This window comes from Sinohyriopsis cumingii, chromosome 15 (genome assembly GCF_028554795.1).
Source record: "Sinohyriopsis cumingii isolate HCF-2022 chromosome 15, ASM2855479v2, whole genome shotgun sequence".
NCBI lineage: Eukaryota > Metazoa > Mollusca > Bivalvia > Unionida > Unionidae > Sinohyriopsis > Sinohyriopsis cumingii.
Window position 1 is genome coordinate 53,402,195 of NC_142975.1, and position 26,713 is coordinate 53,428,907.

Consider the following 26,713-nt stretch of genomic DNA (forward strand, 5'->3'; position numbering starts at 1 on the left):
TACCTTTTATTTTATTTCATGTGGGGAAAAATCAGGAAAAATGCCAATGCAAAATAACGGAAAAACAATCATTGTAGTTCATACCCTGTTTATTGACATGGTAATTAAACAAGAGCTGGTCACTGCTGCGTGATGTATAGTGATCTTACCAATTTTATCTTAACATTTTTATGTCTGTTAGTTTTAGGACCATAAAAAAAGAATTATTTTTTCCTGTTCTGGGACAACTGTCATTATGGTGTGTGTCTGTGTGTGTTTGATAGGTTTATGCAAGTTTACCATATTTCTAGGTGGAAGTGATTGTTTGTTCATAGTTCTTAAAATATTACATTAATTTCATCTCAGAATAATTTAATACATACTGTAATGATTTTACACCTATTTTTATTTTTAATTGCACAAGACAGGTTTTCTCTCTCTCTAATATATATATATATATATATATATATATATATATATATATATATATATATATATATATATATATATATATATAGTTGAATAGACATATTAATATTGCCAATTTTTTGTGTGATTTTGTCTTGATTATGCACATAATCATAAATGTGCATCAGATCTATAAAAATACACAAGTAATAAACAAAGCTGTCAAATTTGAGTTTTCTTTAACATCGATAGTCATTTATGTTAGATAAATAGAAGAACCATTTGAAAGGATAATTTTTCGTCATGTTTTGATATGAAGACATATTTTGTGAACATCTTGTTAGCTGTACTGGTTGCAGACCTTTGTCCATTGTCTGTTAGACATACGTTAGCTCAGGTTTGTTATTTCTCCTAAAAGGCTACTTGCAAGATTGCCACAAACATTTTCAAACATTCATCCCCATGTCTAGTTGGTTCTAAATGAAAATAGAGTCCCTTGGTCATCCATCATGGCTGCCATGATAGCAGACTTGAAAATCATCTTAATGATACTCCTTGAAGAGATGACATATCAAGATGGGGTTTTCACACCAAAACTGTTATGATTTTATGATGTCTAGTTGATCCTAATGAAAATGGAGCTGATCTGAAATTCAATATGGCCACCATGGCAGCCATGTTGTAAATCTTTGTTGTTGCTAGATGATATGAAAATGTTACGAGTCTGATATCCAATTTGGCTTTCACTGTGGCCATCTTTCAAATCTTGTTGTAACTACTTCAATGGAATGGATTGTCATATTGATATGTTGCTTTCACCAAAAGACCTCTTTGGTGGTTCTCTAAAGTTTTGTACTTTTCATAGGATTTAATTTTAAAGACAAAGAATTTACCAAGGTTTTTTAAGTGAAAATGTTGCCCTTCAGATATTCAATATGACACCATCATGGCTGTCTTGAAAATGTTGATATTGCTACTATTCCTGTATGGATGTTCATGGGGTTTTCATAAAAGATGTCTTAAAATAAATGATTGGTCATAAATGGAAATAGTGCCAATCTGGCATCCAGTATGGCCACCATGGTGTCAGACCAGAGGATGAAAATGAGACATTTTTCTGCTTCTGGTGGAGTTGGGGCTACTTTGCCACCAACAGCCCCCTTTCCATTCCCAACTCTCTTTCTCCCTTGGAATATGTTACCATCTCTGTGTGATGTTGTTTAGGCAGAAGAAATTACACTGACCATGTATGGTTTACCATTGATTCACATATAAACCATTTTTAGGATTCAACCCAGAAAGGGGCCCCGAGTGGCCGAGTGGTCTAAAGCGCTCTTCGTTACGGATCACTGCCATCTCACCTCTGTCTGCGGCGGTTCGAGTCTAAGATTCAGCCAATGTGGGCATGTGAGAAAGCCTGCCAGTAGCTTTTCGTGGGTCGGTGGTTCTTTCCGGGGTTTTCCGGGTTCTTCCTCCACCATTAATACTGGCCGCCATGTATAGCCTATCGTGCTGAAAAATGGCGTTAAACCCCACAACAACAACATCAACCCAGAAACTGAAGACATGCAAAGAATTTTGCTTAACCATTACACCATTTAAGCCTTCATGTTTAACCTTTTATTAACTTGCAGACCTGAATAGCTTGCATATATATTGCAGGATATGAGAAGGTAACAGAATTTGGGACATTTGATCTTTATTTTGTTGATTACAGATTGTCTTGTTGAAGCTTATGGGAAAAAACACAATTCACAAAATTTATTCTTCATTGGCCTGCATGTTAAAATGTAATAGACTTAATGTGTCAGTGATGTACATACCCATTGCAGGACTTGACAAGGTCGCTGAACAAGGACTGAAAGTTTTTCATGCTGGCACAGCAATTAAAGATGGAGAGATGGTCACTAGTGGTGGTAGGGTCGTGGTTGTGACAGCCATTTCAGATAATTTTCAGTGTGCAAGCAGTCTGGTTCAGACAGGAGCAGCCCTAGTACAGTTTGATGGTGCATTCCATAGGAAGGATATCGGCTTTAGAGTTGTAAACAGGTTTGTATGAAATCTATTGTAAATCATAATACATTAACATTATCAAATTATTTTATTTTAATGAATTCAGCATCTTTGCAAAATATCATTTGTGTGAATCAATATACAGCAGTACCTAAGTATATTTCATCGCATAGGATGTATTTTGGTGTGCATCATTTTTTCAAGTTAATTTTCGCACAAAATTTATGACATGTTTGGCTTGCTAATATTTTCTGGTTTACAGTGATAGTACAAGTTGGTCATGCTTACAGAAAATTTACTTCAATAATTTAAATAACACGCAATACATAGGTTCAGTAGAACTTTATTGTACATATAAAATAATCTTTGGCATAAAGGGGGTAAATCCCATCATGGCACACTGCACCAGCCGAGCTCTGAAATTTTTCTAATGGAATACCTCAGGAAAAAAGACTTGGGGGAGTTTGTTGGGTTGCGAAGAGTGTTTGACACCTATATGTGGAGCCTCAGGAGGCTGATACAAGTTATACAGGGACATTGATAACCGAAGCTTGATAAGTCTGAACCTGAGGATTGCTATGATAACAAACATCAGCTGATATTCCATACATGCACTGTAGGAAGCGGGTATGAAATATGTGGGCATAATAGTTGAGTACTTTTAAGTACTGGCACAAATTGGGGGCCAAAAGCAAAGTTGTGACTGAATGAAACCTGGCAATGACCTCAGGAAGAGAGACTCTAGGGAGTTTGTGGGATTGTGAAGAGTGTCCGACACCTGTATGTGGAGCTACAAGGGGCTGATACAAGGTATATAGGGACACTGAAACACATTAAGTCTGATCTTGATGACTGCCATCATAACAAACATCAGCCGATATTGCCTTTTACCCCAGAACAGAGCTGGAATGGTATGCTATGCAAGAAATGTCCCAAAATAAACTACATGATGGAAGGAGAGGAGGTGGTTGGTTCTTCCCACAAATAATGTTAAGTTAAACACAGCATCTACACTGAAAAGAACACATCTCTGCATGCTTCCCAGTTGCTGTATAAATGCCCCAGCTGACAATATTGGATCACATGCTCCAACTCAGCAATCTGATTGGTTCAACATGACAACATATCTAAATTTAGTTACTAGCGTATTAACATAATACTGGCTGCAATGACATCATGACTGGGCACATAAAGCATAGTAGACAGAGAGGGGTCCATGAATGGGACAGAAGGATGCACTCTGTATTGCTTAAACTACATTTAATCAATAAAATTTTAATTTAAATTACACACAATACAGAAAATTTACTTTAGAAAGATAATTAACTCACTAGTTCACTAGGTCAAGAAAGATAATGGCATGGCACTGTGTATATCATGCTTTGTCCTTCAGCATTTGCCATGTTCAGCTTCAAAAAGAAACCCTTACGATACATTAGAGAGCATTGTAGTATTAAATCGTCTTCTAATGATGCAGAATTATCTCTTTAAAAATTGACAGTTTTGCATTACATATTGTATCGTCAGAGTTGCTGGTTGATAAATGTTTTGGGAAAATTAATTTTAAAGTATTCTTTGTGGGTACAGGTACAGAGAAAAATAATTAAGCACCACTATCAAAGACTGGTGCATAGAATTTAGTTTCTTAGTGCTGAAATTAAAATGTTGATAACAAAAAAAAAGAAAGATGTTAGATAATGTAGATGTGAGAAAAAGAATGTTACGGTTTTTGTTTTGGGCCAAAAAATGTTGAATGCATTCAGGTTTCTTAAATTGGAGGAATTGATGCAGCATTTATTTTCAGTGGACCCTAATTGTTCCTGACTAAGTATGTGTAATCTGATAGATAGATGTTTTATATGCTATACAGTGGAACAGATTATGTTATGATGATGTTTGTCCCTCTATCTGTTGCCAGTATTGTTTCAGCAAAATAAGTTCTCAACAATTCATAGTTACCAAACTTTGTGGAGGGTATGCATTAGTACAGTGGAACCCTGCTATAACGCGATAATTGGGGTCCAAAAAATTGGCTCGCGTTAATATCGGGGCCGTGTTAATGCGGGGTTTTACAGTATTTTACTTTTTTCTTAGAACAACTCATTGGCACATATGTCTAATGTATATGATGAATAGGGTATCAACACTATCGTGCCGTCGTGGCATGCAGTTCATCAATAATGCATATAATTCCATTAAAAAATTTCACACAGATTTACAGTATTCAAAAAAAAAATTCCCAAGATCATTGTGTCTGAATTCAACGTCATATATACAGCATGAACAGTGTATCAACACTGTTTACTTGCTGTCTGATATTGTACTGTCGGGGCTTGCAATTAATCCATAATGTATGTAATTCCATTGCAAAAATTGCATACATATTTAAACTGTTAAATAATTGTGTCACATCATTATATGTCTGAATTCAATTGGAAAAATTAACAGCAAAATTAGGTTAAGAAAGACGAACCACGTGTATGGTTCATTACGTTCCAGGGTCTATGAATGGTGTCTGCACAAATTTCATACTGCAAAAATGTTCTCATATGTGTTCCCTTGCAAATTTCCAATAATTAACACTTGTATGCCTATTCGCTTGAACGACTACAGCAAAAATAATTAACAATCAACACATGCATTTAGCGTGCATATAACTTTTACTTCAGGTTTTGTGAATATCAAAAGAAACGTGTGAAAGTTACTATACTAATCATTGCGCAAAGTGCAGAGGGCGACTTGCATTTGTGAACTTGCTTTGCCATAATTTTAAAATATTTTTATCAAAAAATAGGAGTTAATAATGAGTTCATAAAGAAACACGATACCCATATAAAACCAGAGAACTAAGTGCAGTAGGCCTGCAATGGTCACAGGTCACTTCTATAATTTTTAAAAAAGCTGAATGCATATAAAATTTCATACTCTTTCAATTTCCAGCTAATAAAGCGGACATTATTTACTGGTAAACTGATTTGCATCTAATAAAACCGCCAAGCCCAGCAAACATGTTGGCGGTTTTTGTGTTTTCATGTTTATCAAACTGAGAAACTTTTATCAACCACTGCATTGTCTGCCGCTTGGATGTGTATGCAGTTAAAGAAGAAACACCTGACGGTTATTGTTTGAGCAACGATTGTATACAGAATTAATTGAAGATAATCACAATGACGACTTACTGGCTTTACTCATGGACCAGTAATAAGTAACATTTCCAATAATGTTTATTCTGGCATAACACTTCAAGAACCTGGTTAAATTTTAGAATCCAAGCCACGATCGTATTAGATTCAAATTCATACATGAACTAATCCTCAAAATGATAATAAACATTTTACACACTGTTTCTCATGCACTAAAACAAGTATTTTTCTGGGTAAAAAAAAAAATACACGAACATGTATTTAAAATTTCAGGAACCACACAACAGTAGTATTATATTCAAATTCATACACAATCGCTTCCCCAAAATGATAATAACATTTCTGGTGCAAAGTGCAGAGAACGAATTGTGTTTTTGAACTTGCTTTTCCGTAAAGGTAAAATATTTTTATTTAAAATAGGAAATTAATAACGAGTTCATAAGCAAACCCCATACACATGTAAAACCCAAGAACTAAGTGCAGTAGACCTGCAATGGTCACGAGTCACTTTTATAAATTTGTTAAAAGTTGAACGCATGATAATTTCATACCCTTTCATTTTCCAGCTAATGAAGCTGACATTATTAACTGGTCAACTGATTGTGTCTAATAACACCGCCAAGCTAAGCAAACATGTTGGCGACTTTTTAAATTTTTTTTATGTTTATTAAACTGCTGCTTGGTTGTGCATGCAGTTAAAGTAGAAACACATGTTGGCTATTGTTTGAGCAATGATTGTATACAGAATTAATTGAAGACAATCACAGTGAATCCTTACTGGTTTTACTCATGGACCAGTAATAAGTAACATTTCCAATAATGTTTATTTTGGCATAAAACTTCAAGAACCTGGTGATGTTGTTAAATTTCAAAAGCTGTGTCAAGATTGTATTTTAAAATTCATATGCGAACTATTCCCCAAATTGATAATAAACGTTTTATGAGAAAAATTGTTGTTTTTGTAGGGTTTAACGCCATTTTTCAGCACATGATTGGCTATGCATGGCGGCCAGTATTAATGGTGGAGGAAGAACCCGGGAAGAACCACTGACCCATGAGAACGAGAAAAATACACATGTATTTAAAATTTCAGGAACCACGCCATGATCATATTAAATTTGAATTCATACACGATCTCTCCCCCATAATAATACATTTTTTATACACTATTTCATGTACTTTGAAGAGAAAAAAAATACCATGTGCAAATTAATATACAAAATTATGGGAGCCACGCCACGACTGCATTATATCCGAATTCGTGTTATAGCAGGGTTGCACTGTAGTAAAGAAGCTGCAAACAGGGTTAAAGGTCAAGAGCAGAAGAACTAGCTTTCTGTACAATAACATCACGAACATGAATCAAACTTTGTGGATGGCTTGCACATGGGAGTAAGGAGGAGGCTATTGATTTTCAGTTCAACATGTCATAGGTTAGGTCACTGTGACAAAGAAACAGTTTCTTAACAATAACATTACTTATGTATCAAATATCTGGAAAAAACTTTGTGGATGACTGGCACTTTGGGTAAAAAAACCTACTCCTATTGATTTTGAGGTCAAAGGGCCAGAAGTTAGGATCACTGAATGAAAGGATTACAATGGTTTCTATAAAAAGGTACAAGCAGTTGGCCATGTACCTTCTTTAAAGTTTATGTGTGAGTTAAAGATTCTTTAAAAATTCTTGTACTTTTTCACTGAATGGAAGAAAAATCGTTTGTGTATAATAATGTTACTTCCAGATGACATGCATCGACTATTTTCTGTGGAGGGTTTAAGGTATGGAAGAGATTTATTGATTTTGGGATCAAAAGGTGAAAGGTCAGGGTCTTTGTGGTTTGAAGAAAAATGGGTTTTGCTGACTATCATTTTTTCTTTAGTAAGTTCCTTGACCAAACTTTGTTGATGGCTTGCAAGATTCTAGGTCCTAAAGGTCATAGGCATGCGCATGGTCAGTGTAAAATAAAAGATGATGGTTTCAGCACAATAAATTTAGCTGAGTATGTTTGATATAGATGCCTTTATGGCCACTGATACTAAAATAGAAACTGACTTCTCAAGAATCACCCTTCAGAATTTGCCCAAATTTAATGGAAGTTTCATGTCATAATAACCTTTTGAAAATTTGTACAGATTATGTCATCTGCCAATAAATGTGGCATATACTTCTAAAAATTGAAAATGTTTTAAAAGACTTCTTTAAAACTACTCAAAAGACTTTGTACAAATTTGAAACGAGCTTCCATTAGAATGTAATCAATTGTGACGAAGCATACTGGACTAAGGTTCTTTACACTGTATACAAATGATGGTCATAGATACAAAATTTGTTTTTAAAAATTATCAATAACCATTTAATTACTTTTATTGCAACGGGATGCTCCAGTAAAACATGCCTAAGACCCAAGAGAAGGCACTTATAACATGGATGCAATGTAAAACTTTGTATTATTTTCATTTGTACTTGCTGAGTAAGCTGAGTACCATGGCATATAGTTTTATAGCCTTGTCTGGATACCATAAATGTTTAAATAGGACTACTCTAACAGAATTGAAAAAAATTATTCAAAAGCATCCTTGCATTGATGCTTTCATTTTTAGAAATATTTTTATTACTGCTAATCTACTGTCAAATATTGATGGACATACGTAAACAAAAACAGAACATTCAGATAGCCACTGAACAGACTTTTATAAAGTTTGACAGTAGGCAGCTAAGTAATCCAAATTCCATGGTCAGTTTTTTATATTAGAGATTTAGGCAGGTTTTAGACATGTGAATGATCTTGGGATAACCTTGGGGCCACTTGCTCCTAGCTATTAATAATACCTGTTTTTGTGTTATACCTATAGTGATGAGTAACAGTAGATATTTCTTACAGATTCATCTACACACAACAGCAACATAATGTCTCTTCTGATCACATGCATACAGTTAAAATTGCCTAAGAAAGTTTTGCCTATTTTCTGTAATAGATCCCTACACTCTCCACCAACCCTTACGTACAAAGATTCTGGAGTGGACATTGATGCTGGTGACAGCCTAGTAGAAGCTATCAAACCACTGGCGGAAGTTACGACACGTTCGGGATGTATTACTTCCATTGGTTCCTTTGGAGCTCTATTTGATCTGAAAGCAGCAGGATACAAGGAGCCTATTCTGGTGTCGGGGACAGATGGAGTGGGGACCAAACTGAAGGTACAATGATCAGAATATCATGTTAAACTAATTTCTGCCAAGTTTTTGTTAAAAATAAGATCAGTCATTTTGCACTTTGTTGCAGACACTCCTTTCAGTGATTGTTGATAATACTGGATTTCCTTGTCATGTACTTGATAATACTGGATTTTCTGGCCATACACTTGATAATACTGGATTTCCTTGCCATACACTTGATAATACTGGATTTCCTTGCCATGCACTTGATAATACTGGATTTCCTTGCCTTGCACTTGATAATACTGGATTTCCTTGCCATGCACTTGATAATACTGGATTTCCTTGCCATACACTTGATAATACTGGATATCCTTGCCATACACCTGATAATACTGGATTTCCTTGTCATACACTTGAGAATACTGGATTTCCTTGTCATACACTTGATAATACTGAATTTCCTTGCCATGCACTTGATAATACTGGATTTCCTTGTTATGCACTTAATAATACTGGATTTCCTTGTTATGCACTTGATAATACTGGATTTCCTTGCTTGCATGTCAAATCCTCTACAACTAACATAGTCGTTGATCTGCTTTTGTGGTGGTCAGGGTCAGTTTTATTCTTGTTTCTCCTTACAAACTGTAGACCTTGAACTGCTGGCACATTATGAGATGGCAGATTTTGGTCTGTGTAGTTTGTAGTGAACTTGACTTATAAGCAAGTATATACTGTATACTTTTTTCACATTTATTTCCCTAGATAGCTCAGGCTGTGGGTCAGCATGGTACAATTGGCATCGATCTGGTAGCCATGTGTGTGAATGATATACTTGCCCATGGTGCAGAACCTCTATTTTTCCTTGACTACTTTGCTACAGGCAGATTGGATGTGGGAATAGCCAGAGAAGTGATTGCTGGAATAACAGAGGGTTGTAAAATAGCAGGATGTGCATTAATAGGTTGGTATTCGGGAAATGTCTACTTATTCTTGCAGTAGTAAATATAGCAGTGCATTTAGTTTCAGTAAATAACTTATTCTGTGGTTTTGGATATTAAATATTGCAATCTATCTTTCTCATGTTTTTTGTCAGATTTGTTTCATTGTGATTTTGTTTCAGACTTTTTTTCATTTTGACTTTCAGATTTTTCCATAGAGAAGGACTTCTATTTGTCATCGAAAGGTGGTGGAGAAATTTTCAATTTTTAAGGACAAATGTTGTCTTGAGATCAGATTATATGAATAAAGCCGATGTTTCAACAAATGATAAATTACTTTAAATCTTTTAATGAACAAAGATAAAAGTCTGTCTTCATTAATCAGTAAAGTGGCATCACTCGTGTGCTATGGTAATGGCACCATGTCTGGTGAATGTAACAGCAGAGACACTGCCATCATGTGCTGAAAACTGCATACCTGCCATGGTAGAGACTCATAAAGTACAGCTGGTAATATGACATTGCCATCATATCCTGAAAACTGCATGCCTGCAGTTATAGAGACTCAAAAGGTACAGCTGGTAAAATGACATTGCCAACAGATGCTGAAAACTGCATGCCAGCCCTCTTAGAGACGTGAAGTACAGCTGGTAAAATGACATTGCCATCAGATCCTGAAAACTGCATGCCTGTCCTCTTAGGGACATGTGAAGTACAGCTGGTAAAATGACATTGCTATCAGATCCTGAAAATGGCATTCCTGCCATTGTAGAGACTTGTAAAGTACAGTTGGTAAAGTGACATTGACATCAGATCCTGAAAACTGAATGCCTGCCATTGTAGAGACTTGTAAAGTACAGCTGGTAAAATGACATTGCCATCAGATCCTGAAAACTGCATGCCTACCCTCTTAGGGACATGTGAAGTACAGCTGGTAAAATGACATTGCTATCAGATCCTGAAAATGGCATTCCTGCCATTGTAGAGACTTGTAAAGGACAGCTGCTAAAATAACATTGCCATCAGATGCTGAAGACATACAACTGCATGTCTGCCATTGTAGAGACATATCAAGTACAGCTTGTATAATGATTGTAATAAGGCTCAGCTGCAATAAGTCATTAAGAACTATTAATGGGGACAGGTTTACACAATTGCCCAACCTTGAGTAAACACTGCAGTAATTCTTCCTTTGCAAAGTTTGGGTGGATTGAAATCCAATAAAAGGATATTGCATGAAATAATGGCACAGTTCCAGATGAAAATAGAAACATGATGGGTAGTCCGAACTAATCTTAGTGCTGTATGTTGACCAGTCTTGATTAAAAATTGACGTAATGGTACATCTTTTTGCACAACTGTATTTCATTCTTCCCTCCTCTCCCCACCCCCACATCAGCCCTGAAACGGACCATAGAATTTGTGTTGAGGTTTTTTTTCTTAAAATACTAGATAACAGGTTTTTAGAAATCCACTTTTCTGATGCTCATGACAGGCTCCAATTTAGCCTGGTACCTGGGTAACCGATCATTAGAATTGATGTGTACCTGGTAGAAATTTCCTTAAATTTTGACATCTCTAATTATAAGGTATGCTGATGTTTATTATTGCTTTAGTTTTGATGCAGACGTGGCAGGTTATGAATATTCTTCATATCTGCATGTAGCCATTGGCAACAGTTATCTGAATTACATTACTGTAGGATTTTGGTTGCACTATATTTGATTCTGTGTATTTCATAAATTTCAGCATGTATTTGTATTGTTATAAAAAGAAAATTAAATCTATATTTTACTTTCACAGGGGGTGAGACAGCTGAAATGCCTGGCCTATATAGCACTGGTGATTATGATATAGCAGGGTTTGCTGTTGGTGCTGTTGAAAGGGAAAATGTTTTACCCAGAATTCAAAGCATTGAGCCAGGAGATGGTGTAATTGGACTTTCTTCAAGTGGTATCCATAGCAATGGATTCAGTCTTGTCCGAAAACTAGTAAAGAAGTTAGAACTTGGATATGACATGCCATCACCTTTCAAGACAGGAAAAACATTGGGTAGATCATGATTTCTTTTGCACATATATATTAAAAGATAAGAAGCTATTTGCATTTAAAAAAAAAAAAAATCAAACAATTTTTAAATCATTATAAAAATACAAATCAGGACATAACTGAATGTGATTCACTCGTTAATACCTCTTACAAAATTATAAAGATTTGGATAGTATTAAATCACATGTGAGTCTGTACAAGTTATGGTCCCTTAATATCTTCCAAGTTTTTACTTCTATAGGATAACAGTTAATTGTCAAGTTTCTTTTCCAATTTACTCTATTCTCAGGACAAGATCTACTAACTCCCACAAAGATCTATGTAAAGTCACTTCTCCCACTCATGCAGTCAGGTGATATAAAGGCCTTTGCCCACATCACAGGAGGGGGTCTAGTGGAGAATTTACCCAGAGTCTTGCCAGAGGGAGTGTTTGTTAAGCTGGATGCCAAGAAGTGGAAGGTCCCATCTGTTTTTGGATGGCTTGCCGACAAGGTGAGAAAACTCGTACATGAAGCTCTAATATATGATATTATGCAGATTTAAGGCCACATTTCTTCTTCTGTGAATATAATACCTTACAGCAGAGGACTTTATAACAGAGGTTCAAGCTGCAATCCAGATTAGGTCTGTGGTGTTCGCCTCTCCACCCATCAAATGCTAACCACTTGAGTAGGAAATTTCAAATTATTCAAATTAGTCTTGGTGACCCACTTAAAACAGCATGGTGATCCAGTTTTGGGTCATGCCCAGTGGGTTAACAACCACTGCTTAAAAAGGAATTCCAATGAAAGTTGGCACCAAAAGGCCCATGTCAGTTGCTACTGACACTCATGAAGGCCCTGCAGATTCCACTTATTTTGCCTTCTCATACATGCTAAACCCTTGTGAGGATAAGGTGTAATCCAAGTGGATGAAAAGTAATCTGAGCAGAAAAAGTGTAATCCACATAATAAAACAGTTCAATGAGCATATGTACGAAATGATTTATTTACCCCTTCTGGTCTTTTAACATCAATTACTGCTTCAAATTTTCAGATATAGCACTTTTAGCTTTAAAAAGCAACAGTCTCATATTGCATTTCAGAATACTTTGTGCCAGTCAAGATGAATGTTTTGCATACCAGTAGAGAACCAAGTGCTGGGTTACAGAGCCTGAATCTGAATTCAGTTGCATTTTTGTTAACAGTACTGAACAATCTCTCACGGTCAGCATTAGATTGGTAAAGAACCAATATTCCTTTCATAACCTGACAGAGAAGAGGAAATATATATTTTCCAGTTATTGGATCGTTTAGCTGGGAAACAAGGTGCCATTGCACATCAACTCTGTCCGCATGAAGTACTTTGTCAGGTAGAATGCCAACTTGATCCTTATGGGGTTCTCCTAATTTATCAGCAGCCTTTCCTGCTGCAAGGTGTATCATATGACAGGGACAGCCTGATATGTACACTGAATGAGACATTTTTCAAAATATAGAATGCAACTCCTTTATGAATTCCAGTCATCACTGATGCATTATCAGCTGAAAACCCCATACAGCTCTGCCAACTTAAGTTTATTCAAAGCATTATCAAGCAAGTCAAAAAGGTTTTCTCCAGTGGAATCTACTGTTAATTCTGGTAATGAAAGAAGAGCACTCTGACTTTGCCCTTTTTGTTGTCAAGGTCTCTTAGACTGGGTACAGCTTTTTGTCATCATGGTCACTGCTCCTGTCTGTTCCAGTACTAAACGTCCAAATTTTCATGATTTCTGCAATTTTAAGTGAATTATCTTTTGCTAAACACCTAACAATATTAGATGATTTTGTTCTTGAACATGCCTGTTTTCTGCAATTTTGGAATCGGGAAACATTCATTTGTACAAAGGACCAACATAGTCTTCTACTGCTAAAGGTTGTCTGTGCTCTATTAAGAACTCTGTAAAAAAAATGCCTCTGCATTTATTAGTTTGGCTTTAAAAAAGACGTTACAAGTTACATTAGTATTGGAGTTTGTAAAACGAGCTAATTCAAGTTTTCTTTGTTTTACCATCAGGACCAATACTAAAATCCTTTCCAGACAGCCAGCAGTGGGCATGAAGCTGCCCTAGAATGGAACACTGTATTGTGTAATTCATTTATTCATCTCTGAATCTGTATTTTGTCTTTTTCTAATCCATCTGAAATTGTTTGAAAAACATTTTTGCTCTAACACATGCATGTATTAGAATAAACCTGACTTGATTTTTAGCGCTAAATACCTACAGACTTGTTCTGTATCAGATATGAATTAGAACAAAGACTCTGCAAGCAAAGATTAAAAATTAGAAAACCAGTCTGTTCTCTCCCAACTAAGCCATACAGCTGCTATAAATAGAAACAGAGGTCAAATATTTGAAAGTAAAACCAGCATGTGTCTTGAAAATAGGGCAGCTGCTATAAATAGAACATAATACTGTTAGGCAAGGCTACGGACAAGTGTACTCTTATGTCGTAGTTACATATAAGCCATCTTTTCTAAAATACGGTCTGAAAAATTAATGGGATGTTAATAAAAATAAGAACACAATTTATGAAATTTTTTGGGAGGGGGACGTACAGAAAAAGCATAATCCGAATACAATTACCCGTGAAGTGTAATTTAGTGGAAAAAAACTAATGATTATGCCAAAAGGGTAATGGTTAGCATGTATGCCTTCTGTTGGAGTGACCACTTATGAAAGCCCTGTAGATTCCACTTCTTTTGCCATTCTCCTGTTGGAGTGATTTTTGAGTTATCACTCTTTGAGAAAGTGTACTTAACATTTTTTTACCATTCTCTTGTTCCATGTTGGAAATATTATTCACCACATTTATTAACTTCTTGATTCAGTTGGAGAGATGCCGCCAGGATGTGGGAAGTGTACAGTAGTTGTACAGATTTGCACATTTGGAGAGCAGTGATGCATAAGAACTCCTCAAAATTAGTTTCAAATTGCAAACAAAAATGTACACAATTTTTATATAACTGTTAACCCTTAAAGTGCTTGTTGCGACATCTGTCTTTTTTCAGGTAGGCAATTGCTCACATATCTGGGTTCTTCTGCTTGATGTGAAAGGTTGTTAAACTAAATTTGAATGGCACATTGGGCCCTGGAACAAGCATTATGTTGTAGTTTGAACCTTACATCAGGAAAGTTTTACAAAAAATTTTTTAAAATGTGGGCTTCCTTGGACACCATGATGGCTAATGTGGTTTATCTTCAGATGATGATTTCAGATTGTCAGATAATGGCCAATAATACTGACGATGACAATGTGCACTTATTGTCTATGTTAAGTGAGGAAGTATTTTCACCAGAGGTGGATTTATCACTGCAGTGCATGTGTCTGGTGTTTGTTTTTTTTTGTTTTTTTAATTCTTGTGATGTGGTGGATTTACAGTATAATCATTGCAAAGCATTTCTTCAGGCAAGTGTCTGAGGATTTGAGATGTGACATTTTAAACAGGTAAATATATGTTTTTACTGACCTTGCCATCTTCAAGAATGGACACATTTTGTGCTTGTGTCAAGATTTCATTGTTTTGGAACTCACTATTGTACTCTGTCTCCTGTATGGAGCAGTATTTGAGTCAGCGGTGGCAAGGTGTATTCTATGGACCATCCATTTAGTAGGGAAATCTTTCTGTTGTACTTGAAGCTCATGCTGGCACGCATGGGCTATGATGAGCACAACTTTTCTGGTCATTCATTTCGTATTCGAGCAGCCACAACTGCACTTGCAGTCTGTATGGAGGACCATCAGATTAGGACTTTAAGATGATGGTCTTCATCATGTTATGCAGGCTACATTAGAGTTCACCCTAACCAACTCCTTTCTTCTCAGGAATAGTTGTGTACATACATTTAGTTTCATGTGCTTTGGACACCAGTCCTTCCAAATTGATTTTTACATTTCCAAACTGGGATCCTTTCGGGGGCTGTCACTTGATATATTTTGGTATCAAATTCAATTTGGCATTTTTCCCCAATCGGATACCTGTAAGCTATTATAATAACATAAAGGACATGCCTGTTAAATACATTTCTTTTACAGTTTTAAATGGGAAAAATATAGAATATTTTCTTCATGCTGGTATCAGCCTAGCTCTATTCCACGAATCTGGGATCAACCCAGAATACATTCTTATGAAGGGATCAGCCTAGCATAGATTTAGTTAAGATGGATCAGCCCAGAATACATTAGCATGCTGGGATCAGCCTAGCACATAGTCTACTTAAGCTGCTGGGATCAGCCCAGAATACACTTGAATGCTGGGATCAGCCTAGCACCAATTATCCTTGAGCTGGTATTAGCCCAGAATACACGATAATGATGGGATCAGCCTAGCACAGATTTTACTTGAACTTGGATCAGCCTGGCAGTCTGTGGCTGGGATTAGCCCAGATTACACAATGATGGGATCAGCCTAGCATAGATTTACTTGAATATGGGATCATCCCAGAATATACTCAAATGCTTGGATCAGCCTAGCAACAATTGGGAATAAGTCTTTTTCATTGTGCTGGGACTTGAATGCTGTGATCAGCATAGCACAGATTTTACTTGAGCTGGGATCAGCCTTGCACCAATTCTACTTGAGCTGGAATCAGTCCAGATTACACTTTAATACTGGGATCAGCCTAGCATCAGTTATCCTTTACTGGGATCAGCCCAGAATACAGAATAATGCTGGGATCAGCCTAGCACAGATTTATTCAAAGATGGGATCAGCCCAGAATATACTCGAATGATGGGATCAGCCTAGCAGATTTGACTTGAGCTGGGATCAGCCTTGCACCAAATCTGCTTGAGCTGGAATCAGCCCAGAATACACTGTAATGCTGGGATCAGCCTGGCACTGATTGGGAATCAGTCCTTTTCGTTCAGATTCTAGCCCATGAGTAGCCCCACAGAGAGAGCCAAATGTTTTTTAAATATTTAAATTAAGAATTGATATTATTTTTGTTATGAGTTTGATGTTGTAGAACATTGGTAATAATGAATAGTGGCATGTTTGAGAAAAAGGGAGTGTGTGTGTGTGATTTAGATTTTTAACGTAGCTTTAACAGTTTTCCAGTCATATCGCTACAGTGTCTGTAGTGTGGGAGTTTAAAGTGATGTTTAGCATTGGGGCATCATGCTGCAGACATGAGCATGATGTCCCACCCAGTCACATTGTCCTGACACCAGGCCTACCAGCCGTAACACAAACCTCTTAATGCTAAGCGCTTAGCGAGGCAGCTGTTATAATTACCATTTTTTTAGTCTTTGATATGACGGGGTTTGAAGCCATGACCTCCCGCATGGGGGGTGGACACACTAACTACTAGGCCACCAGTGTGGTCAGAAAAAGGGAGAGAGTGAGAGAGAGAGAGAGAGACGAATGCATATACTCATGTATCCTATATTTCTTACAAAGCATGTATTAAATCATTTCTCTTACAATTCAGTATTGTTTTGTTGTGTATAAATGTGTGTTTGAGAAAGAAAGAAAGAAAGAATGAAAGAAAGATATCATTTTGAGATGATCCCTCATTCTAACAAAATTAATCTCCATCATGTACCACTAGATACAGTGTAATTTTATTTCAAGGTTTGATAAGCCTTTAAAAAGAGAGATGGTATTATAGAATGAATGAATGAACGAATGATTGATTTGTTTTCTTCAGATTTTGGTCTTATTATTGCAGATAATTTAAGCAAAAGTGAAATTAAAACATAACTTAAAACATTCTTATTATTGCAATAAATATTAAATAAGTTTGGAATTTTGAAGGACAGCATGATGAATTTCAAATACATTTATGAATTTAAAGGAAATAAAAGTCAGTAGATATAGTGAAGTGATTAGATAACCATTTTGATATAGACAGTTAAGGAAGTATTGCTTTTGCCAATACCTTCAACAAGTTATGTTAAATTATATTCATTGACTTCCTGGTCAATAATCTCGCTCACACACACATGCTGACATGCCCTCTTATCTTCTTTAATCAGAAATAATATCTGTATTTCATTAAATATGACCAATGTGTCTGGGAATTGTTTTGCCCTATATTATTTTGGTTATTCTAGCTATTGTTCTTGACATCATCTTCATCGCCATCCTTTGTAATTGTTTTGCATGTGCCCTATTATATTTTACTGATGTGTTATCTACCTCTGATACAAAAGAGTAGCTTATGAAAAATGTTTTCTTAGATGTACAAAATGTTCCTACGGATATATTTCTGAAACACTTACGAAATAATACAAGATTTTCTTTCACTTTAAAGTGAAGAAAATTCTGTGCGTAAACTTGCATTGTATTGTGAAACAGGGCCATGATGTTGATCTGCTGTAAAATTTGGCTTCCATTACAAAATCCAGAGAATCTTCTAGTGAATTTATATATGTCGGACAGATTTTGACCAGAATTTACATAAATCATAATGGCATGAATGCTTTTTAGTGTTTACGAATGTGGTAATTCACTATTAAATAGCCCATTTATAAAAACAACATTGAAAAATCATGCAGTTCTGCCATTAACTGTGGATGCAGCTACTGAAAATTGACCATCCTTTAAGAACTTCAGACACAAAAAAAACAGGAAAAGATTTATAAAGAAAGTTTTTTGTGGATCCAGATCTCAGGGGCTACTGCTCTTGCATTTGGTTATTAGGCAGCTGTCAACTAGGTGAGTGACCTCAGGCCCACTTGAGGTTTTGTTTTTGTTTTTAATGCCTCATCTTGCATTGGAAATGGGATATAGTGTTTCCCTAGTTTATTCCTCTGTCCATTCTTCTGTCAGAATTTGATAACTTGCGTTTGGGTCAGTGGTAAGCCATTTCTCAAGTTTTATTTCTTTTGTAGGGAAATATAAAGGAATCAGAGATGGCCAGAACATTTAATTGTGGAATAGGAGGTATCCTGATAGTTGACATTGCCAAAGCAACCAAGGTCATAGAGCAACTCCATTGTGAAGGGGAGGAAGCTAATCTGATTGGTCAAGTAGAGAAACTAACTGGATGTAAGTAATTAAAACTTAACACACACACACACACACACACACACTCACTTCATGAGCTGTTAGGCATTCAGTTTTGGTAAGTACCACACACCTTACCTGCAGTCCCTCACCCCACCCTTTCATCCTTCATTCTCTCTGGAAGTTAACTCGCATATATCCATATTTTGTCATTCAGGTATATTTGAAAGCCATTATATAGTTATGGAATTTTCATGTTGCTTAAAATCCAACACTCTTTTTATCTTCCTGAAAATGTTGCTGGAAAGAATGCTGTTGGCTTCATATCACTCAAATGTACATGAACCGGTTTTTCATTGTGATGCAATGTTAGGCCAACAGAATACTAAAATAGGCTTAGTTTTTATGAGTTGATTAAAAAGAAAAAGTATACACTAAACGTTTAAGAAAACAATATTACCATATTTCTTGTAATTTTAAAGTAATAAGATAAAGTTTTAAAAAATGTATTGTCATGCTGGGTAAGAGAACATGAGGAACCCGACATTGAGGACTTCAGTTGTCTTTGTAATCATCATTATTAAATTCAGATACATTAGATATAATTACACTAAAGAATGTACATGTACAGATATATTTCTTTAAAGTATTTAGATATGTGTTTATTGGAATAGAGAAACTAAAAAAGTGGACGACTATAACACAGACATGTGTTTAATCATCACATTTATATTATTACACCTTGTGGCAACACAAATATGTCCCGATATGAGAAAGAGAAATTTTCAGCCTCTCTTGATGCTCTATTGCTTAGTGTACCATATTGTCCCTATTTCGCTGAAGTTTGTTTCAAAGAGAAAACAAATAATTTACATTCAAACCTGCCTACAACAGCAACCCATGGGAAAAAGCAAAATAGCCTTATGTACAGGTGACCTCTGAAGGCAGGTTTAGCTACTAAAATTGGTTCATGACAAATGTATGTATTATGAACCAAACAGCGTTTGCATTATCATTATTATTATTATTATTATTAGCAATAGTAGTAGTATTTCACATTTATTATTAGCATTAGTAGTATGCTACCAAGATATGTGTATTTAGTTGAGCTATTTAGCAAAAAGAAAAATAACAAAATTTAATAAATAAATTCCACACAATGATACTGTATCCTCACTTGGATTTTTTACTTGCCAGTGTAGACATATATTATCACTTGGATTTTTTATTTGCCAGTGTAGACCTATATTACCACTCGACTCTGCCTGTCATTTAATATCATAAAAATAATCTGATAATATCAATACCCCCCCATCAACTAAACTACAACTGTGTACATGCACTTGTTCCACCTCTCTCTCTTATGTAAGCAAACACTTTTATCTCATTAACGGTAGAATTGGCTCCCAACTAAAATTACTAAATTGATAGCTTATACCTGTAATTGTGAAACACATGGCTGATATTTTGTCAGGGCACTGGTATAATTAGGCATGAAAACAGGTGTTCACACTATAAACAATTAATGGATTAAGCACCAAGATCAAAGACAGCTTTTGTTTGTAACTTTTGAAGATTAGGTATTGAAAAGAAGCTTAGTTTGTAGCACCTACACTGTTAGTCTGTTTTTCCTCTAACCCCTCCCACCCCATTTTTGACATTTCATCATGTTGGGGTGTAGGTCAGAGTCAGTTGCCTATCAAAGAGTTGAATTTACCACAACTGTGTGGTGGAGGCATATGGTAGTCACTTACCAACAGGCCTAGCAAACTTAATGTTACATCAAGTTATCCCTTTATGAAATTGATTGGAGAATTATTTATTTTCTGTGAAATTGTGAGTTTTAATATTTAATTTGCTGGCAGGTGAGATGAAACTACAGCATTGATGAAATTTGATCCGGTGTTCACCATTTGCACTTCTAGCCACATGATTACACAAATCTTGTGACCTACATGTCTGTGACATCAGAAATACAATAGTCATGTGATATCAACAATAAATACTTTTACAAATTTTGTATAAAAATATGAAATTATTAAATTCGAGTTGCATATCTTTTGTAAAAGAAGGAAAGAACACATAGTTTTCAATACATTATTCTGAGAACAATGACCAGAAACCTGTTGTAACAGCAACTTCATGACACAAATGTGTAAGTCATAAATCAAATCTTGCAAAGTGTCCAACATTATGCATTACATTACATCCGCACATGAGGAAAAAGACTGTTCAGTAGCCGAGTAACTGTCAGGAGAAAATTCCTCACAACATTCATTCTTTGATTGGCAGTAAATATTGATGATGCAAATGAAGAGACTTGTTCTAATCAACAGTGATAATCCACTATAAAGTCATATAAATCTAACAAACGCTGTGTTTTTCAAGAGTTTATAACTGTATGGATGTCACATTTTACAGTTTTCTTCATGTCAGACATTGTTCAAATGATGCTGGCTATGATATTGTTCAGGTAAAATCAGTTGTTTTTGTTAGAAAAAATTATTCCATTTTATATGGTTGTTTAAGTATATAACATTTACAGATTGGGTATAACATTTGATGTGACATTTGTGTTGGACATGAGAGCAGCATGTTAAATAGTGTAGTTTATCGTATTTTATGATGTCTTATTGGTATATTAAAATTTGACTTTTCTTGAATTCATTCACATTTGCATCTTTTCTTTACTATTCCTTTCATGCCAGTAGATGACAGTATTCTCCAGTATAATTTGTTTAAAAACACAACTTTTAAATCACTATCCCTGTGTGTTATATACTGTCTGCATCCGAATTTGCACATTCTTCTTTAGTTAATACTCTTTTGATATAAAAACTAAAATCACAAAAGTGAACTGGTCATGAGCAACTTTAAAACAAATTTATTACTATAGTTAATTGTTTGGTTATTGATATTTGATTTGAGATTTCATTAAATTTTAAAGTGGGTCACACTTTCAAAATCGTTTTATGTTCAGCTCTACAGCTTTATAGCCAGTCACCCATTGTCTGACCATCTACTAACACAAGTTTGTTATCACTGCTAATCCTAAACTTCATCCCAATGCCTAATTGGTCCTAAATGAAATTAGTGCTGCTCAGCCATCCAATATTGCTGTCAGAGCAGCTATCTGGAAAAACTTATTACTACTCTTCTTAAATGGACAGTCCTATGGAAATTGGGTTTTCACCCAAAGACCTCCTTTGATAACTGTTTTATCCTTAATTAAAAGGCTGCCACCCTACATCCAATATGGCCACCACAGTGGCCAATTTGAAAATCTTGTTACCACTGCTCCACCTCAGTGGATGGCTATACAGTGGTCCCCTTCTTATATCCCCCCAGAAAAAAAAAATAGCAATAAAAGTTGTTTTTGTCATTTTATTATCGTATCTTTAATTCCACTTGTATACATTTGAGAATATTCTTTGAAAGATGACTGATGTGTTTGAATAGTATAAATAGTACTTAACTCATTTGCTATTTATAGAAACTATATCACCTATTTCCAAGCAAAAAGAACCCTGGGTTTCTTCAAATAAGAATATTTCCTCACAGATTCATTATATTGATAAGCTAGTTAGTGTACAGACCAGTCTGTACTTAAAGAAAATGGGGTAGGTGTTAGGCAATATGCTTTACTGTGAGTTGTGGATATTATATGATGCAAAATGTTAGATTGATTGATTGATTGAGTGTTATTTTTATGACACACCAGCACTGTTAGGCTATTTAGCGCCACACAAAAGGTTTTATGTATGATCATTTAAAATGGTCGACCAGCAGTATCAAAACCAAACAATTGAAAGTAAACTGATAAGATGGTTATGGGTAACATATAAGGCTGCCTGATCAACGGGGAATGTAAATGGTATATGTTAGTAACGACATGAAAAGATAATAATGTTCAGGGTGATGGCATAAAAGTTATAGTTTAGAGTAAATGTTCACTTCTTTCAGGAATTCTATAATACAAGTGATGTTTATTGTATCAAAAAGTTATTTCATGTTATGCACATTGAAATACTGATTGCACTTAGGTTGCAGGTTGAAACACTCTATCGTAAGGTGTCTAACAGTGAATGGTTCGTTGCAAGAAATGCACTCTGGTGGATCTTTGCCTTTTAGTATGTGGGAGTGGGTTCTATGCGTATGACTGATTCATTTTCTTGCAATGACTACCTCCTCCCTACACATGGTTCTTTAGGAACGAGTCTATTCTTCTAGGGTTGGCTTGATGGTGTGCAGTTTATATGTTAGAACATAATGGATCTTTTCAAACTACAAAACATGTCAGATCAGAAAAAAGGACATATCAACACCTTCTTTCAAACATTAAAATAAGAATATCAATGCAATACAGCACTCTGATCAAATGATCATGCTTGTTGCAGAATTCCAGTTCACAACCATTCAGTGAAAGTTGACTGCTTAAAGTAAGTGCTGAATATAAATAATTTTTCAGTATGTTTTGTGTTAGGATTTTGGTTTTAATCCATCTGGATTTTGCTCTTTTTTGTGACAAGAAATTTGACCCGCTGTAGAACCAGGTTAGTAGCAAAAACTAATGTATCATTTTCATAGGTACTGTTATTCTGGCATGTAATATATAGATGATCACACTTTATAACCCATATTGCATTTTTTTCGTCACTTTTTATGCTTGTAGCTCTTGTGTTGGCATGTATGCATATACTTGCCACCTCTCTTGTAAGGTAACTTTGCTGGTGCAGAGGGTTGACCACTGTATTAACTTGGGGGTTTTCACAAAAAGTCCAGATATTGTGTTGGTCATATAAAATAAAATTGTGCAGATCTGAACAGAAAGTGGCATCAGTATTGGTTTTCACCAGAAAACTTGTCTGGTTGGTTCTGAATAAAAAATTTGCAGATGTGATTTTCAGTATGTCGACCACAGTAGCCATTTGGAAAATCTTTATCCTTATTTGTCCCTGATAGAAAATTGTGTCATTTTTCGGGTTTCACTTTCTTGTTGTCTGGTTAGTGCTAAATAAGACATTGTGCTGATCTACTGTGGCAGGCAGCTGTCTTGAAAAATGAACCGCTCCGGTGGCCTAGTGGTTAGAGCATCCGCCTCAGATGCAGGAGGTCATGGGTTCAATCCCCTGGCCGAGTCATAACATAGACTTACAAAAATGTTACTAACTGCTGCCTCGCTTGGTGCTCAGCATTAAGAAGTTAGTGTTAGGACTGGTCGGCCTGGTGTCAGGATAAGGTGACTGGGTGGGACATCATGCTGCATGTCTGTGACATGATGCCCCAGTGCTAGACATCACTATAAACTGCCACTCTGCAAACACTGTAGCAATATGACTGAAATTTTTTCAAAGCCATGTTAAAAATCAAAATCACACACTATCTTGAAAAGTCACAATGACATGGGGTTATGATACCTAGTTGGACCCGAATGTAGTTGGTGCCAGTCTGACGTAAAGTATGGCAACCATTCTGAACATACTAAAAATCTTCATTCCTAAATGGATAGTGACATCAGCATTTGCCTAACTTACTTTTATGTCATGTCATTAGAGGCATTTGCATAATGGTATGATATGTTGTTTAACTAGTTACATATAGAGAATTTGAAATGGATGGAAACAATTTCACATCATTGATTTCTTGTTTCATTGCCTTTTAGTTGGTCAGAGAGTAGTCATCCAGAATCTACAGTCTGCCCTAGTACAGTCTTGGAGACAAGTACCTGGGGTCAGTCGCAAAAAGAGGGTTGGAGTACTTATCTCAGGCTCAGGTAGGTGGTGTATCAGTTCTTTGTGTGTGTGTGTGTGTGCGTGCATACACTCCACCATAACATTGGTTGGGAGCATAAAATGCTATCCCAGTTCATTTGTTCATCCATCTCTCCTTCACACCATACTTAAGTTTCATTTTTAGATCCATTTTCAGGTGCTGTGACATAAATGGCTACCATTCACTTTTGAGGAATCATTAGTTTTTATTTTCAACCTAATTCCACCTCTCCCTCAATAACTCATGCACAACGGGGTCCACAAACATAGACCGCACTGTAAAAGTGAGGTGTGAGTTACCGAGGGACCTCCAGAAATTGAAAAAATCACTTTGACATCGAGAAAACGGGGGTGGGTAGGGAACTGGGCTGTTTAATGACTGAATCCTCATTTTGCAATCACGTCGATAATAATTTTTAATAATGTGATTTTTCTAATGAAGTTGTTCTGTTTAAATAACATTTTTTCTCTCAAAATATCCAGCATATGAAAGATCGTTCTATATGGTTTGAACAACCATCATGTGTACGCAAAAATTCTGTGTAATATATCACTGCTTTTTGTTTTCTTGATGAGTCTGGCTCCCGTAGTGGTATATAATAGTATCTTGCCAAATCAGTAGTCCACAATCTGGGAACTAGACTAACTGTTGATACACCACCAAGCAAGATTCATTTTTTTTCAAGAACACGCGACATTTATTTCGTGACACGTATACATCGAAACTCAATTATTTATTGTTCAGTTAGTACAATATTTATGTTTTGATTTCATTGGAAGTAATAATGAAATTTCTTATCATCCCTGAGGATATCTCTAAATGCCAGTTCAAGAATTCTCTAAAACTTGCTTGCCCACAATGGTCCGTATCTGTGAAATCAAGCTCTTTTTTTTTACGAAGTATTCTTTTCACTTTGCTGCCTTGTTATCCTTGATCACAGTTATGAAAGAGTCGGTTAGTTTATGGTAGTCTGTTACATACACAATAACATTTATTACAGTGTTCGATTGATCAAATGAAGTGAGTTCAGCCGACATACGACTGAATCCGCTAGATTTTAAGTTAGTCCAATTTTTGTACCTTTTCTTTTATTCCACCTCCTTTTTTTATTATCCAAAAGACATAATTAACATGATAATATAAAGGAGGCCAGCTTTTAATTCAGTGCAACAATACAACAAATACTTCTGCAAGTCAGTTATCAAAACATGATCGGCACTTAATTAGGTTCTATGAGAAACGCTCGCGGACATAGCTGTTAGGGTAGAATGACGAATTTTACATTTAATTAAAAGAGGACACATTGTACTTATGATGATTACACTTAAAAGGAACTAAAAGATGGAACTAGACACTAATTTCAATTGATAAAAAATTTATTTAATTTGTATTTATTTATTAATGTACTGCCTCCACTCAGTGTAAGTAACATTTTCATTGATAGAAATTTCCTTACATATCATTAATTGCGGTGTACTAGGAATGTCGTTTGGAAAGAGAATGTAAACAATTGTATGAGTTGTTTTTAAATTTGATATTTAATAGTGTTGATTAAAATTTCCAGGTCCTATCTACCGTTTTCAATGATAAAACGAGCGATACATCAAAATTTCCATTACCAATTTTGATCACGATTTTCTTCAAGTTCAACAAATAGGGATACAATTTTTTAGTATTTTCGGGTTTAAAAAAGGGGATCCATGCCTGGCACCGCATTATAAGTGGGTTTGCGAGTTATCAGGGCGCGAGTTATCGAGGGAGTGGTGTATGTCTTAAACTTGCTTGTATATCTTTTTCTGGTACATTAAAAATTCAAAGTATAGCAACAAAAAGTTGTTATATTTGTTATCATCTCTTTAATCTCACTCATCATATAAATTTGAGAATATTTAAAAAAAGGAAGGCAGCTGTGTCAGATACATGAGAGTGAATTTGTTGATCAATGACCTACACATCCTTTCCTTTTTTTCTGTTTATAGCAACTGTATAAGACACATTTCCAAGAAAACAGGTGGGTTTCTTTAATTTGAAACTTTGCCTGACTGATACATATATTGATAATAAATTTATTTAGCAGACCAGTCTGTTGTGAAGAAAAAAAGAAATGGTAATATATGTTCAATGAAACAGGTTTTTACTGTATAATGTGTAGATTTTATGAGATTGAAAATTGTTAGGGCAGGTTGATATTTTTAAACATCAAAATCCTGCCAGATCAGAAAAAGGACAAATTTTGACACTGCTTTCCAAATTTGAAAAGAATATGGAAGTGATTT

General features: G+C 35.5%; 1 protein-coding gene across 1 annotated transcript in view; it reads left to right on the forward strand.

Moving 5' to 3' along the window:
* LOC149781807 (trifunctional purine biosynthetic protein adenosine-3-like) overlaps window positions 1-26,713 on the forward strand; it is a 96,516-nt gene that overhangs the window by 55,442 nt on the left and 14,361 nt on the right. The window contains exons 11-17 of the mRNA XM_089935972.1: window positions 2,220-2,436; window positions 8,520-8,742; window positions 9,469-9,667; window positions 11,448-11,696; window positions 11,983-12,185; window positions 18,551-18,707; window positions 24,328-24,438. Of these exons, the coding sequence (XP_089792098.1) occupies window positions 2,220-2,436; window positions 8,520-8,742; window positions 9,469-9,667; window positions 11,448-11,696; window positions 11,983-12,185; window positions 18,551-18,707; window positions 24,328-24,438 (1,359 nt within the window). The remainder of the gene's footprint in view (window positions 1-2,219; window positions 2,437-8,519; window positions 8,743-9,468; window positions 9,668-11,447; window positions 11,697-11,982; window positions 12,186-18,550; window positions 18,708-24,327; window positions 24,439-26,713) is intronic.